This window comes from Hypomesus transpacificus, chromosome 12, assembly GCF_021917145.1.
Source record: "Hypomesus transpacificus isolate Combined female chromosome 12, fHypTra1, whole genome shotgun sequence".
In the NCBI taxonomy this organism is placed as follows: Eukaryota; Metazoa; Chordata; class Actinopteri; order Osmeriformes; family Osmeridae; genus Hypomesus; species Hypomesus transpacificus.
Window position 1 is genome coordinate 9,934,859 of NC_061071.1, and position 16,620 is coordinate 9,951,478.

General features: G+C 50.6%; 1 protein-coding gene across 5 annotated transcripts in view; it reads left to right on the top strand.

Moving 5' to 3' along the window:
• LOC124474575 (peripheral plasma membrane protein CASK) overlaps positions 1 to 16,033 on the top strand; it is a 17,726-nt gene extending 1,693 nt beyond the window's left edge. Inside the window, exons 4-21 of one of the 5 annotated variants that reach the window (XM_047030867.1) lie at positions 224 to 307; positions 413 to 512; positions 4,385 to 4,506; positions 4,697 to 4,774; positions 4,928 to 5,008; positions 6,343 to 6,610; positions 7,102 to 7,187; positions 7,494 to 7,562; positions 7,684 to 7,752; positions 8,117 to 8,152; positions 8,671 to 8,709; positions 9,465 to 9,661; positions 10,446 to 10,561; positions 11,740 to 11,820; positions 12,530 to 12,607; positions 12,763 to 12,965; positions 13,084 to 13,167; positions 14,001 to 16,033. In XM_047030867.1, coding sequence (XP_046886823.1) covers positions 224 to 307; positions 413 to 512; positions 4,385 to 4,506; positions 4,697 to 4,774; positions 4,928 to 5,008; positions 6,343 to 6,610; positions 7,102 to 7,187; positions 7,494 to 7,562; positions 7,684 to 7,752; positions 8,117 to 8,152; positions 8,671 to 8,709; positions 9,465 to 9,661; positions 10,446 to 10,561; positions 11,740 to 11,820; positions 12,530 to 12,607; positions 12,763 to 12,965; positions 13,084 to 13,167; positions 14,001 to 14,177 — 1,968 coding nt within the window. In that variant the 3' untranslated portion in view covers positions 14,178 to 16,033. Of the gene's footprint in view, positions 1 to 223; positions 308 to 412; positions 513 to 4,384; positions 4,507 to 4,696; positions 4,775 to 4,927; positions 5,009 to 6,342; positions 6,611 to 7,101; positions 7,188 to 7,493; positions 7,563 to 7,683; positions 7,753 to 8,116; positions 8,153 to 8,670; positions 8,710 to 9,464; positions 9,662 to 10,445; positions 10,562 to 11,739; positions 11,821 to 12,526; positions 12,608 to 12,762; positions 12,966 to 13,083; positions 13,168 to 14,000 lie in introns of all 5 variants that reach the window. The other 4 variants (XM_047030868.1, XM_047030866.1, XM_047030870.1 and 1 more) reach the window with 4 other exon arrangements.
• Positions 16,034 to 16,620: the final 587 nt, after the last annotated feature.

A 16,620-nucleotide genomic window follows, 5' to 3' on the forward strand; every position in this document is an offset into this window, starting at 1 on the left:
GACACACAGTGTGCCCTTTACACACACCACAGTGTGATGCTCATCTGGTGCACACTGATGTCAGGCTGTACTGTACACCACCAGGAGGGTAATCTGCTGTTCTGATATGACTGTTCCTTCCTGTGTCAGTTTCCTGGTCAAATGACAGATATCTAATGATGACAAATATGTGTGTGGGTGTTTGGGCGTGTGTGTGCCTGTGTGCGTGTGTGTGTGTGTGTAGGAGAGGGACAGGTATGCCTACAAGATCCACCTGCCTGAGACGGTGGAGCAGCTGAGGAAGTTCAACGCCAGGAGGAAGCTCAAGGTGACTCACTCACACACACAGGCACACACTCACATACACACAGGCACACACACAGGCACGCACACACACGCGTTCACTGCTGTTCTGCTTGTGTCTCGGGCCCAGGGAGCTGTGCTGGCTGCGGTTTCCAGCCACAAGTTCAACTCCTTCTACGGAGACCCACCAGAGGAAATGCATGACTTCTCAGAAGACCCCACATCCTCAGGTAACCTCTCCTCCCCCTCCTCCCTCCCCTCCTTTCATTCCCTCTCAAGTGGAACTGCTCCCATGGTAACCCAGCTCAACCCTGCCAGAGTTTGAGGGTTTTCTTTCCAAACACAAGCAATATCTTAATATTTATGACTAAAGGACCTTGTTAAGGAAAGGCCTATGCTGTCTAGTGTCTGGGCTAGCAGCTGTCTGAGACGGTCACATGCTGTCTATTATTAACGCTGCCAGGTTGGTGAAAAGGAAACGCATGTTTTGCAATGGCCTCACTTCCTTGTCTCAAACGTGTGTGTGTGAGTGAGGAGAGAGAGAGAGTGAGGAGAGAGAGTGAGGAGAGAGAGTGAGGAGAGAGAGTGAGGAGAGAGAGTGAGGAGAGAGAGGAGACAGAGTGAGGAGACAGAGTGAGGAGACAGAGTGAGGAGACAGAGTGAGGAGACAGAGTGAGGAGACAGAGTGAGGAGACAGAGTGAGGAGACAGAGAGAGTGAGGAGAGACTGAGGAGAGAGAGAGATTGTAAGTGGGTCTGGGGGCAAGCAGACCGTAACCCTCTGCACTGCACTCAACCATGTCATAAAGCTACAAGCTTGCAGCAAAAGATCATTTCCAAATGGACTGGACAGTCTTTAACACAGACATGGCTGTGTTGGCTTCTTCCTCTTTATCTTACGTCTCCTTGTGTTGCTTTTACAAACGTTTTTTGTTGTTGTTGCAATTTCTCGCTTCTCTTCTTTTTTTTTTTCCCCCACACTCTCTCTGCCTTGGTTCCCCTACATCATTTCTCTCGCTCTCTCTGGTTCCCCTACCTAACTAATCTCTCCCTCTCTTTTTTCTCTCTATTTCTCTCTTTCTCTGTTACCTAATGTCTCTGTTTTATCTCTCTCTCTCTTCCTCTCACATCTCTGTCTCTCTCTTCCTCTCTCTTTCTTCCTCTCTCACATCTCTGTCTCTTTCTCTTCCTCTCTCTCTCATCTGTCTCTCTCTCTTCCTCTCTCTCTCATCTCTCTCTTCCTCTCTCACATCTCTGTCTCTCTCTCTCTTCCTCTCTCTCACATCTCTCATCTCTCTCTCTCTCTCTCTCTCTCTCTTCCTCTCTCTCTCCCTCTCTCTTTTACTGGGTCTCCTACCTAATGTCTCTCTCTCATTCTGTTCTATTGCTGGGCCTATCTAGGACTGCTAGCTGCTGAAAGTAGGTATCCCCCTTGCTGTCACCTGGCCAGTGTGACATTACCATGACGTCATCCCTGCCCTGCCTATTACGCCCCGCCCGCCCCCCTCCCTCCCCCCGCCCCCCTCCCTCCCCCCGCCCCCCTCCCTCCCAGCCTGCTCATGGACCCTGTGGATGTGGCTAGGTCTCCATACTCTAAAACAAATTCACTTCCCGTTTTCACCTCCCACATGTCACCTTCGGATCGGTCATGTCATACCCCCCCCCCCCCCTCCCTCCTCAAGGAGGATGAACTGAACTGATCGCCACGTGCGTTCCCTTCGGTGCGTTCTACCCTCTCACTCATGTACACGTGGTGTGTTAAGTCCCATCGCGGCAAAACGTCGATGTTTGATCCTGAACGCAGCATGGTCAGAGATGGGATTTGAAGATGTGCTTCTTGTGCGGCTGGACGGCGTACCCCGCCTCGTGAAACGGCTTTCTTAAAACGCTGTTTGCAGCCGCTTGAAATCACACCCCTGGAGAATGTTGCATGAAAACGCCGCGAGCAGGTTACGCTTTTCAGAAAGCTTTGATGTGGGCGCGTCGTCTTCGTAGAAACGGCAGTCTGTGTCCAGTCTCTGCCTGACCATGTTGTTCCTGCAAAACTAACGATATCAAAATAACTCTGCCATTGGATGTTTCTAAAAATGTATGTCTCTAACTAAATGTATGTATATGATTTAGAACATAAAAAGAGCTGGACTTTTATGTGAGACCAAATTATGGATATTGAAAAATTAATAGGATAAGTGCACACGTTCATGCATAAATGACATATGAAATGTTAAATAAAATGACAAAAGAAATGTACTTTTATAATTTGGCATTTAATTTATTCAGTTATTCAATATGAAAATGAAATTTGTCAAACATTAGTAGCCTTGGCGCTGGCGGGCGTTAACACGCATTTATCGATTCAAACGTTTTCCCTTGTGTTCGTCTGTTATCGATGGAAAGAAACACGTTTAACCATTTGCACGTCGGACTTGAATAGCAGATGCAATCAGGCGAACAATTGTAGATGACTTCATCCTTGCAAGCTCCAATTCAGTGTGTGGAGTCAAACGACATAGGTTTGTTAGCCGCTAAGTTAAGCGCGAACATGTTCCAAATTGTTGATGACACAGGAGTTGACATATGTCCCCGATTAAGTGGCTAATTGATCCAAATGTCAAAGCATGCTTTTGCTCGACGGAGAAATCTCTGTCAACTACCACCAACTTTCCGCCAAAATGACTGACTATTGAGTCCAGCCACCATGAAGCATAGTCACGCCAGTTTGACTGTAACGTCTTAATGTCCACTTCCACTGTTACTCACCTCCCATTTCGTTCATATTAGATAAGAAATATGGTAATAAGTAGAAATAATTCAAAGCCATCTTAATTTTTTTGCCTGTCCCTTAAAAAAAAAAAAAAACATTTTGTATGACCACACTAACCCATCTTCATGTAGGCCTATTGCTATTGAATTAGTGGATGAATCATTATTTCAAAAAACGTTTTGTAATTCATCACTCATTCATCTGTGTTTATTTAAACTTTAATGTGTGCATGAATTGAATTTTTTATAAATATGGCATATTGGTCTTTCAAAGACCTACAGCATATGTAATGCATTTTAGACAGGACAACTTCTGGGGGTATTTTCAAACAACATCTGATTTAGCTTTGGACTCTGACTAAGTCTTGTCGTAGAACCCAGAAGTCTGTTTCTCTCTCTCTCTCTATCTCTCTCTCTCTCTGTCAGATCATCAGGAGGGAGATCACTGGTTCTCGGGGGCCGTATTTAGCGGGCCGGCTTAACTTCAAGCCCCGCTTTTTATTTAATTTTTTTAGATTTAGCGCTTTAGAAATCCCCGCCTACGGCAAAATGATTCCTCTAAAGATAGTGGGAGAGAGAGAAAGTGTGACGCACGTTCAAAGCATGGACACCCAGTCCACCCCTGCCTGACTTAGTCTCTAGAATGATATGTGGGACTCTGACTAACTCATCGTGTGTCTCATGTTCATACGTGTGCTTTTGATGTGGTGCTTAAATGCGACTGTCTCTAATCTCTCATATTGATGGGCTGTTACTCCTGTTGTCTCTCCGTTGGTTTCGCTGCATGTGCTGGCGATGCAGCAGGTACTCTGAGCTGTTACGAATACTGTCTGTTCTGTTGACTGTGTTGTTTACGTGTGATTGTGTGTATGTGCATTTTCAGTGTGTGTATGTGTTTACATGGGTGCGTGGTTGTGTAGAAGTGTGCATTTAGTGTGTGTGTGGACACATGCATTTAGTGTGTGTGGATGTGTGCATTTTAAGTGTGTCTGCGTGCGTGATTGTATGCATTTACTGTGTGTGTGTGTGTGTGTGTGTGTGTCTGTTGGGTCTGTGAGAGTGCATGTGTCAGTGACTGTCTATTTTTTGGATTGTATGCTTAACTATTTGGGTCTACAAGTGTACTTATTTATGTCGGTGATGATAAACCAAGTTATTTGCAAAGATGTCATTTTGATTAAGCGGCTAAATGAATATAAACAGCCTGAATGTGTGTGTTGTGTCTCTGTTTGTAAATATTTATTTAAAGTGTCAGTATGTATATAGTTATATAAAGTGTCACTGTGTGTGTGTGTGTGCGCGTAACCTGTGTGTGTGTGTGTGTGTGTGTGTCTCCATAGGGGCAGTGTCCCAGGTGTTGGACAGTCTAGAGGAGATCCATGCGCTGACCGACTGCAGTGAGAAAGATCTGGATTTCCTACACAGTGTCTTCCAGGACCAGCACCTGCACACACTGCTGGACGTGAGTGACACACACACACACACACACACACACACACCAGCTGCAGTTACACAGCGCCTCCACTGGGTGGCGACGGAAGTCTCACAAACAGCACGTCAATCTTCCCCAGCGGTCATGGGAAGAGGTCCTAGGAGCTGGAGCTGTCAGCCTTGAGACTGATTTGGATCCATTGTGTGTGTGTGTGTTTCAGCTGTATGATAAGATCAACACCAGGTCGTCCCCACAGATCAGGAACCCTCCCAGCGACGGAGTCCAGAGAGCCAAAGAGGTGAGAGCTGTGGAGGGACGCTTCAGGGTCTAATATGCTGGAGAACACCATCCCTGTCTTTCACACAGTTATCTCTCTGTCTCACTGTCTGGGTCCCCCCTCCCCCTCTCCCCCCTCCCCCTCTCCCTCCTCCCTCCCCCTCTCCCTCCCCAGGTACTGGAGACCATCTCATGTTACCCAGAGAACATGGAGGCAAAGGAGCTGAGAAGGATCTTGACACAACCCCACTTCATGGTACACACACACACACCCCCACTTCCCCCACACACACACCTGCAGGCGTGTTCAGTCCTTTCACAGCAAAGCTTCCTCTACCTTAACAAAGCTGCTTAGCATCTTAACATGTCCAGAACTGACCACCTTGATGAGAGAGGAGGGAGGGAGGGAGAGATGAAAGAGAGGTGAGGTCACAGGAAGGGAGGGAGGGCTGTCCAGTGTGTCCAGGTCTCACAGGAGCAGGCAGGCGGTGGGAGAGGAGCCAGGAGAGGACGAATGAAGGATCTCTGCTCATGGACAGACAGGCTGGGAGATCAGAGACACTGAATTCAACACAATCCTTTTTTTCTGATGGAAATCTGATTTGTGCTTTTGCCTGGTGCTTGTGAATGTAAATATCACACTCTTCTCTGCGAATGGTGTGAAGAAAATTGGAGGGAAGAATTATTAGAAAAGGAGGGAGACAGTGTGGGAAGAGGAACCCCAGTCTGCTGTGCCTCGTGTTGACACTGTTTCAACCAAGGGATTTTTGAACACTGGACTCTGCCGCCACCAACATGGCTTCCCACTCTAGCTAGCTTCGCCTGGAGAGAGAAAACCCTCTTACCAGTTCCTGTCTAGACACTTCAATCTTCCATTCTTGAATCCAGCGACGTTTTCAATCCTTTTGTGTTTTGCTCTTAGGAAGACAAATTGTCAATTTAAAACTGGTAAGGTATTGTAGCGTAAATGACGTTGTATTTGACCCAGTTGGAGTTGAGAGGAAATTGACAGTCTTGTGGTCTGCTGTTCTGCTGTCACAATCAGTGGTGGCAGAAAGAGGATTAGTGTAAGCCTAGCTCTCTGTCTAATGACTTCACACCCACACACACATACACACCCCCCACACCAACAGACACACCTAAACACCCCACACACACACACAAACCACCACACCCACACAACTCTCTAAAGCTGTCTCACTGATGAAGTAACCCTCAACTCTACTGTACTGTACTCTAAACATATTTCTATATATTCTGTGTGCGTCTGCCTCTGTGTGTGTGTGTGTCTCTGTGTGTGTGTGTGTCTCTGTGTGTGTGTGTGTCTCTCTGTGTGTGTGTGTGTGTGTCTCTGTGTGTGTCTCTGTGTGTGTGTGTGTCTCTGTGTGTGTCTCTATGTGTGTGTGTGTGTGTGTCTCTATGTGTGTGTGTGTGTGTGTGTGTCTCTGTGTGTGTGTCTCTGTGTGTGTTTCTGTGTGTGTGTGTGTGTGTCTCTGTGTGTGTCTCTGTGTGTGTGTGTGTCTCTGTGTGTGTGTGTGTGTGTCTCTGTGTGTGTCTCTGTGTGTGTCTCTATGTGTGTGTGTGTCCCAGGCCTTGCTGCAGACCCACGATGTGGTGGCCCACGAGGTGTACAGCGACGAGGCCCTGAGGGTGACCCCTCCCCCCACCTCGCCCTACCTGAACGGCGACTCCCCGGAGAGCGCCAGCGGAGACATGGACCTGGAGAACGTGACCCGCGTGCGCCTCGTGCAGTTCCAGAAGAACACGGACGAGCCCATGGGCATCACGCTTAAGATGAACGAGCTCAACCACTGCATCGTGGCCCGCATCATGCACGGAGGCATGATCCACAGACAAGGTGCACGCACACACACACACACGTGTGGAGAGGGAGAGAGACAGGTCATACTTGACCCCAAACAGCAATTTTTACACACACGTGTATCTTTGAAAGACAGAGAGACACACACAGAGAGACACACACAGAGAGACACACAGAGAGAGACACACAGAGAGAGACACACAGAGAGAGACAGAGAGAGAGAGAGAGACACACACAGAGAGAGAGACACACAGAGAGAGACAGAGAGAGAGAGAGAGACACACACAGAGAGACACACAGAGACAGAGACACACACAGAGAGAGACACACAGAGAGAGACACACAGAGAGAGACACACAGAGAGAGACAGAGAGAGAGAGAGAGACAGAGAGAGAGAGAGAGACACACACAGAGAGAGAGACACACAGAGAGAGAGATCTAAGCTCCAGTTACTCCCCCCACTGCTGTTAATCACACACACTCTCTACCCCCCCACACTTCCCCCCCACACTTCCCCCCCTCCTCAGGAACGCTGCACGTGGGAGACGAGATCCGGGAGATCAACGGCATCAGCGTAGCCAATCAGACGGTGGAGCAACTTCAGAAGATGCTGGTGCGTCAGCCAATCACATTCTCTCACATCTGTTGCTGTCCAATGAGAGCGTCTGATCCTAGATTGCTATCCATAAGTTACGCTGCGTCCAATTGTGAATTCCTGGAGTGCACCATGTGACTTCCTGGTGTGCACCATGTGACTTCGTGGTGTCCACCATGTGACTTCCTGGTGTGCACCATGTGACTTCCTGGTGTCCACCATGTGACTTCGTTGGTCTCCACCATGTGACTTGCTGGTGTGCACCATGTGACTTCCTGGTGTGCACCATGTGACTTCCTGGCGTGTTGTTTTTCTGCCCCACAGAGAGAGATGAGAGGAAGCATCACTTTCAAGATTGTACCGAGTTACAGGTCTCAGTCCATGTCCTGTGAGGTGAGGAACACACACACACACCGATGTTCTTGGATTTTCAGATTGCTGTAGATTGTTCGGCTCGGCTGACTCGAGATGACTCAAGTTTGTATTTTTCCACTCTTTACGTTTCTAATTGCAGAAAGAGTCACCTGACTTGTCCAGGCAGTCGCCAGCCAATGGCCACGCCAGCGTCACTAGCTCAATCTTGGTAAGGGTTGTTTGGTTGTTTATCAATACCTGAGTTGTGTTTCTTGTAGATTTTCTGTACAGCTCTCCCATTGGTCAGACCAGGGGCCAGTTGCATGCATTTAGTCTTGGCCTTAGACGGTCTTAAATGATCAGGTTAGACTAGTCTAGTTAAGCCTGTTGCATAAATATTAAGACTGACTTAATTAGCAGTAGGAAAGTTAATACACCTCTAAATCTAGCGACACCGGCAAAGTGTCTTATTTCACCCATAATGCATTGCGCGACTGGAGATCTTCAATTAGACACTCATAGGGAAGCTTTATGCAACAGGAAACTGGCCCTAGTTTGCAAGATGGTTTTGAAACGGTCTTGTTGTTCCTCAGGATCTACCATCCACCATCCAGCCTAAAGGACGACAGGTGAGGACATCCCTCCCTCCTTCCCTCCCTCCTTCCCTCCCTCCTTCCCTCCCTCCTTCCCTCCCTCCCTCCCTCCCTCCCTCCCTCCCTCCCTCCCTCCCTCCCTCCTCCGTTTCCCTCTCCACTTGTGTGTGTATGTGTGAGAAAGAGAGAGGGAGAGGGAGGGAGGTAGAGAGGGAGGGAATGTGTGTGTGTGTGAGAAAGCGAGGGGGAGAGGGTGTGTGTGTGTGTGAGAGGGTGTGTGTGTGTACAGTGTTTTACCACGTGTGTATTTGTCTGTCTGTGGACAGTGCTCCTCCATCTTCTCCAGCATGTCACACCAGCCCCGCCTCTGCCCTCCACCAATGACCTCTGCCCTATGACCTGTGATGTCATCCCCCTTCCACACACACATACACACACACCAGCAGCACCCCAGCTCTGGCTGCCCCTCCCCCCCCGTCCCTCTCCTCTGTCAATGTTCTGTCTGTTTTCTACTGCATGATGTGTGTGTGTGTGTGATGCTTTCAACCCTTTAGATCTCCAGACCTCCTATCAAGGACAAAATGTCCATCAAGGTAAGACCCCCCCAAATGGACCCCTCCCCCCCAGTAGAAGTAGCCCCCCCCTCCTCCACCAGCTCTTACAGTAGCCCCATCACTGTGGTTGTGGGTGGAGGTCATGCTAGCCAGGCCTCGACTATTCAAGCTACGCCACGCATTGCACTCGTTTGTGACGAGGCTCGTTTTGTTGTGGGTCGGCGCGACGGGCCTCAAACCCCCACCGTGTTTGAAATGGTGGCACTCTCTCTCTTTCTCTCTTTCTTTCTCTCTTTCTTTCTCTCTTTCTTTCTCTCTCTTGGTCTCTCTCTTGGTCTCTCTCTCTTGCTCGCTCTCTCTCTTGCTCTCTCTTGGTCTCTCTCTTTCTTTCTCTCCTTTGCTCGCTCTCTCTCTTGCTCTCTCTCTCTCTCTCTTGGTCTCTCTCTTGGTCTCTCTCTCTCTCTACAGTCTTCTTCCATTTCCTCTGCATCTGTGCTTCTTGTTTGCTGATGGCAGCGGTCCATGTTCAGCCATTTGAGCAGTTCCAGGCTTTAAGTACCTCTCATCAGCCACCTGACCAACCACAGCTGTCCCTGTCTCCTCTCATATTAGCTCCTCGACCAATCATTGCAACTCCCCCCCCCCCCCCCCCCCCCCCCCCCCTTAACTCAAATCAACAGTTCGACCGATCACAATCCCTGTACCCCTCCCACCCCCCTCGTCCCAAAACCTGACTCTCAACCAACCTTGCTGCTCTCCCCCCCCGCCCGCCCGCCCCCCCCCCCCCCTCCCAGATCTACGTGCGTGCCCAGTTTGAGTACGACCCCACCAAGGACGACCTCATCCCCTGCAAGGAGGCGGGCATCCGTTTCCGGGTGGGTGACATCATCCAGATCATCTCCAAGGACGACCACAACTGGTGGCAGGGGAAGCTGGAGAACACCAAGAACGGCACGGCTGGACTCATCCCCTCCCCAGAGCTGCAGGAGTGGTGAGGAAACGCACACACACACATACATACATGTCTTTAGTCAGAGTCCCAGTAATGCAGGAGGCCTGTAAGTAGCAGGAGACTCTGCTCCAGAGGCTGTGCTGAGGGCCTTGAGTGTGTCGCACTGACAGACCTGACTAAACCCTGCCCTCTCCTGCCCTGCGCTCTCCTGCCCTGCCCTCTCCTGCCCTGCCCTCTCCTGCCCTGCCCTCTCCTGCCCTGCCCTCTCCTGCCCTGCCCTCTCCTGCCCTCTCCTGCCCTGCCCTCTCCTGCCCTGCCCTCTCCTGCCCTGCCCTCTCCTGCCCTGCCCTGCCCTCTCCTGCCCTCTCCTGCCCTGCCCTCTCCTGCCCTGCCCTCTCCTGCCCTGCCCTCTCCTGCCCTGCCCTCTCCTGCCCTGCGCTCTCCTGCCCTGCCCTCTCCTTCCCTGCCCTCTCCTGCCCTCTCCTGCCCTGCCCTCTCCTGCCCTGCCCTCTCCTGCCCTGCCCTCTCCTGCCCTGCCCTCTCCTGCCCTGCCCTCTCCTGCCCTGCCCTCTCCTGCCCTCTCCTGCCCTGCCCTCTCCTGCCCTCTCCTGCCCTCTCCTGCCCTGCCCTCTCCTGCCCTCTCCTGCCCTGCCCTCTCCTGCCCTGCCCTCTCCTGCCCTGCCCTGGGCCGTCCTGCCTTGGGCCGTCCTATCAGGACTCACAGCTTCAAGTGTAGTCAGAGCTGAAGGCAGGATGTTTCTCTGTGTGTTAATGCTGCTGTGTGTGTGTGTGTGTTAATGCTGTGTGTGTGTTCTCTCTGTAGGCGAGTGGCGTGTATAGCTATGGAGAAGACCAAACAGGAGCAGCAGGCCAGCTGTACCTGGTTTGGCAAGAAGAAGAAACAGTACAAAGACAAGTATCTGGCCAAGCACAACGCAGGTACACGCACACACACACAAACACACACAACCAAGCTCAAGTGTACTCTGGCTCTGCCAATCTTTGGTGGGAAACATTGAAATGTATGTTCCCATTGTCAAACGCAAAGCGAATGATTCACTTTTGTTTAAAAGAAAAAAAAAATAGAAATTGTTGTTCAACTTAAGCGAAAGACGCTAATAGTTAGTGAGGTGTGTTTGCTGTCGGCTGTGTGTGTTACAGAGGAGAGTTAGGAGGTGTTGTTAGGAGGTTAGTGGAATGGGTTAGTTTAGCGCGTTAGCTCGGTTCCCAGGTCAGATAATCAGTCTGAGGCTCCGTTGACCCAGAATCTCGGCTAACGCGCTAAGCGAGACGTTTATGTTAGCTAATCGACTCAAGAGATGCTAAGTTGCTAGGCTAACACATTCCAGATGCTAAACGCGCCGAACACTCTGACGAACTGATATAGTCGTCTTGTCGCCAACAGAAAAACGGTTGTGATGTGACCGTGTACGTGTTGTGTGTCCTGTAAGATTACCATCTCCACGTTTCTCTTGACCAAACTACAAGTGCTTAGGATGTAAACGAAACCCTGTGTTCTACAGCGTGGTAGCTGTGTTCCTGTCTGTGTGTGCCAGTGTTTCTAACACATGCTTGTTCCAGAACCAGACCTCCCCTCTCTCCCTGCTAGCTCCTCTCTAACGCGTCTCCTAGATGTTGACTAAACGTTACCTGTCTAACCCTGCCGGGATTCAAAACCCCTCAATCCTGCCAGAGAAATGTTTAAATATCGATTTTGTTGAGTCTCTTTTTTCCCCCGTTTCTGTTACGATGTCCTATATTAACCCTTCCCTCCCCTCCCTTTGTCCATTTTTCATGCCGTCTCTTACCCAAATGGCTTGGCTGCATGTAAGTAACTCCGACTGTTGCTATCCCGTGTCTCTGTGTATTGTGCCTCTCTCTACGTCTACATTTAGGTTTTGCTGATGTAAGATTGTTACAGTTAGTTTCTGTAGCCAGGTATTCCGTACAAAATAACTTATTTTGGTATCTTGTGTTAAAAATACATATAATGACTTTGTCCCCCGGTATGTCTTGTTAGCGTAGCATCACATCCCTCCCCCCATCCCCATGACCGTGCATGGCATACTAACAAGACTCAGACTGATTCTCTCCCTCCTCTGTCCTGTTCTCTCCAGTTTTCGACCAACTAGACCTGGTCACGTACGAGGAGGTGGTGAAGTTGCCAGCGTTCAAGAGGAAAACCCTGGTGCTGTTGGGTATGTAGGCCCCCCACCTCCCTCTCTCCCACCTCCCTCTCTCCCACCTCCCTCTCTCCCACCTCCCTCTCTCCCACCTCCCTCTCTCCACCTCCCTCCCCCCACCTCCCTCTCCTGACCTCCCTCTCCCCTCCTCCCTCTCCCCTCCTCCCTCTCCCCTCCTCCCTCTCCACACCTCCTACCTCCCCACCTCCTACCTCCCCACCTCCCTCCCCCCACCTCCCTCTTCTGACCTCCCTCTCCCCTCCTCCCTCTCCCCTCCTCCCTCTCCACACTTCCTACCTCCACACCTCCCTCTCCCCACCTCCCTCTCCCCACCTCCCCACCTCCCTTTCCCCACCTCCCTCTCCCCACCTCCCCACGTCCCTCTCCCACCTCCCTCTCCCCACCTCCCTCTCCCCACCTCCCTCTCCCACCTCCCCTCCTCCCTCTCCCCACCTCTCTCTCCCCACCTCCCTTTCCCCACCTCCCTCCCCTCCTCCCTCTCCCCACCTCCCTCTGTCACCTACCTCTCCCACCTCCCTCTCCACACCTCCTACCTCCCCACGCTTTTAAGTCTACAATGCGCTTTGTCAACTCTGATTGTCGGACAGGGACACTTTGCATCAACCCTCACAAATGACCTCTCTTCTCTCTCTCTCTCTCCCTGTCTCTCCCTCCCTCTCTCCCCCTCTCTCTCTCCCCCTCTCTCTCTCTTTCCCTCCAGGAGCCCATGGAGTTGGCAGGAGACACATTAAGAACACACTCATCACCAAGCACCCAGACCGATTTGCCTACCCCATCCCGCGTAAGACACACTCACCACACACACACACACACTCACCACACACACACACGCTGACCACACACACACCTTCTCCACAACCTGTCCCAAGATCACAGCGCTTTCAAATCACCCTCGCCAATGTTTTTCTCTCACCCCCCCCCCCCCCCTTCCCCCAGACACCACCCGGCCGCCCAAGAAAGATGAGGAGAACGGGAAGAACTACTACTTTGTGTCACATGACCAGATGATGCAGGACATCAGCAACAACGACTATCTGGAGTACGGCAGCCACGAGGACGCCATGTACGGCACCCGGCTGGAGACCATCCGCCAGATCCACGCCCAGGGCATGATCTCCATCCTGGACGTGGAGCCCCAGGTGGGGGCAGGGGGGGGACCGCTTCCTTGCTGTGGTCTGGAGGGTGTGTTAGGTTTGTATCTCGGCTCAGCTCACACTCCCCTCTCTCTCTCTCTCTCTCTCTCTCTCTCTCTTCCAGGCCCTGAAGATCCTGAGGACAGCGGAGTTTGCTCCGTACGTGGTGTTCATCGCCGCGCCGACCATCACCCCCGGGATGAATGAGGTCAGGGGCCAACCCGACACTCACTCTGTTGTCCTCTCCCCCTCTCTCTCCTCCTCCCCCTCTCTCTCCTGCTCCTCCTCCTCTCTCTCCTCCTCCTCTCTCTCTCCTCCGCCTCTCTCTCCTTCTCCTCTCTCTCCTCCTCCTCTCTCTCTTCCTCCTCTCTCTCCTCCTCCTCTCTCTCTCTTCCTCTTCTCTCTCTCCTCTCTCTCCTCCTCCTCTCTCTTCCTCCTCTCTCTCCTCCTCTCTCTCTCTTCCTCCTCTCTCTCCTCCTCCTCCTCCTCGCTCTCCTCCTCCTCGCTCTCCTCCCCTTGCGTGCTCTCACTTTTCTCTCAGAATCACCATTCACTCATCTACTCTGTTTGAACTGTCTGTGTCATGGCTTGCTGGTGGTTGGCTGTGCTGTGTGTATTCCACTGCACGTTGCTCTGTGTGGGCTTGCATGTTGATTCTCTCTGGCATGCCCTCTCTTATTGCTCTCAAGCTTCCAAAATGGTGCAGGAAACTGCCTGTAAGTACTGGACCCACCTGTATAGGCCCTGTAGATTAGCGCGCGTGTGTGTTTACATTCACCTTGTGTTTCCAGCAGCGTTGGTGTGCACCTATTGATGGGTTGAACGAGAGCCCCCTTAGTTAGGTTCATGTAGGCTGTGTTGTGGCAGTAACGTTGTGTGGATGTTACCTGTGTGCACAAGTGTGTAGCAGTGCCTCCCTCCCCCCAACATCCCCCAACCTCACCTCCTTGGACAACCTCCTCACTTTGGTGATTTTGCTCTTTTCTCACCCCTGCCCTTCTACCCCTCCTCCGTTTGTCTGGTTTTCTCTCCCCCCTCCAGGATGACTCCCTCCAGAGGCTGCAGAAGGAGTCTGAGACTCTTCAGAAGACCTACGCCCACTACTTCGACCAGACCATCATCAACAACGAGATCGACGACACCATCCGCCACCTGGAGGAGGCAGTGGACCTGGTGTGCACCACCGCCCAGTGGGTTCCCGTGTCCTGGGTCTACTAACGCCCCTGCCCCGCCCCGCCCCCCACCGCCCCCGACCCCCAAACCACTCCTGAACTTCAATCATCGTTATCCTTTCTGTTTTCGGGGGAAACATTCCTGTGAACTTCTTTGTGTCTTGAAAAATAAGAAGAAGAACTAGATGAAGAAGATCCGTCCTCTGCAAACCTAATTCTTCCTTCGAGACTTCAGCCATTCCTCCCTCTGCCTCCCCCCTCCCCACTGCCTCCACGGCACATCATAGTGTGTGTGTGTGTGTATATATATATACATATATATATATAATAGAAAATAATGAATATGGTCATGTCCTTATAGTCGAAGACAGGAGGGGTGATATTGTAGACATTTTATACTTTTTGTTTTTTGTAATCGTTTGAGAGACTGAGTCTCGTAGATGCGATAGTGAGCATGGGTGTTGAGACAATGGGGGTCGTCCGGGTGTCTATGTGTGTGTGTTTACCTCCTACTGCATTTCCTGTGGTCCCGTGCCCTTTGACCCCTAATCCCCTCAGCCTATTCTCTCTCTATCCCTCCTTACTCGATCCTTCTCTCATTCTCTCCATCTCTTTCCCCGTCTCTTTCTCTCTCCCTCTTTTCTCTCGAACTGTCCGAGACTTTTCGAATCAGAACGGCGACGTACTTCCAAGGACAGTTTGACACCTGTCGTTTGTCGTAGTGGCAACAAATGCACAAGTTGATGGATAAGCACAGAAAACTCGACATTGACCCCTCCCCCCCCTCCATATTTATTACAGAACCCTTGTTTATACCTGTCAATCAATTGTAGTTGAAGGAGCATACATGTACCCTAGCTGAGAATCCTGTGTGACAGACCTGGCCCCCAGGTTCTGAGGAAGACGCTCAGTGTAACCAGCCCAGCCCCTGGTCCTCTAGTACCGCCCCCTGTGCCCTCCCTGGGTCTGTAGCCCTGCTCCATTTGTTTACATATCAGTTTGCACAAAGGACTATGTAGAGGACAGATCCTGTCCCCTCTCACTCTCTCTCCACCCATTCTGTTCTCTTACTGCTCCTCTCTCTGCCTTTTATTTCTCTCTGTCTTTCTCTCTCCGTCTTTCTCTCTCCGTCTTTCTCTCTCCGTCTTTCTCTCTCCGTCTTTCTCTCTCCGTCTTTCTCTCTCCGTCTTTCTCTCTCCGTCTTTCTCTCTCCGTCTTTCTCTCTCTGTCTTTCTCTCTCTGTCTTTCTCTCTCTGTCTTTCTCTCTCTCTTTGTTTTATCCCCACCACCACACCCCAGCTAAGATCTTTCCATGTGTCTGACGTGAGTTGTGGCTCACAGACGTGGACATGTGTCCAGTGCATGTTCATCGATGACGAAAGCACTGACGAGGACACCAGGCGACCTGGGTCTTGGGACTGGAGCATATATGGGGGAAAAAAAATAATGACTTAAAAAAAGAAAATAATAATATGTGAAAAGAAAACAGCTAAGAAAGACTTGATCTGTAGTGTGCTGAGGAGTAGAACATTATCCCAGCTATGCACACCCCCAGCGTTCACCACAGATCTCCTCATTGGAACATTCCCATCAAGCCCCGCCCCCTTCCCTCCACTCCCTAATAGTGAGATGTGTCTGTGAATCGTCCTCATTTGATTGGTCGTGGGTAAAACGGGCGCGAGTGGGGATGTGAAGTAGGACAATCCAATTCTGGTGCCACCGGTCCAGACCAGCGTCGTCCTACGAGAGTATTACTGTTTTCAGTTTCAACGGAAGGAGTTGGGTCCATGCAGATTTTTATTGTGTGTAAATGTTTCAATGGTGCGTACGTCATACGAGTGATTACGAAGAGCCAGTGTGTGTATAATAATCCTTAAAAAGAGCTCATAATGTGACATGAAATGAACATGATGCTTTACGTGATGGGGGATATGACATAGCACCTCCCTGTCGTAAGCAGGACGTAAAGACGGTCTTAAACAGGCGTCTCAACTGGAGCGACAAAAATGTGTTGTCACTGCTCGCGGCAGTGCGGCGTATGTCATGATGCCTTGAGTAAAGTGTTACCATTTAAAAGTCCTGTGTAAATTTCCTCTGCAAATGACAAAAGCAGCTCTTCGGTATGAAATGTTGTTCTTTTGTTCTCATTTTTAAAAAATATATTTCCTTTTAAGTGTTGACAAAGTAAACCGTCTCTTGATTCTCTATCCTGAACATGACGTTGGCTCCTGAAGGGGTGCGGGTGCGTTAGGGTTGTGGTCGGTGCCATGGGACGAGAACATTCATGTGTTCAGTTTAGTTTCCTCTTTAAGGTGCAGTTTTCTCAACAGCCAGCAGATGGCAGTAACTTCACAATTGCAATATTAGGCCCAGATCATGATTAGTGACCAACACAGGACCACGATTTGGGGGTTAGTGATTATGTTGGGGGTTAGTGATTATGTTAGGGGCTAGTATGTACTGTTCATAGTCACATCCCAAATTAACAA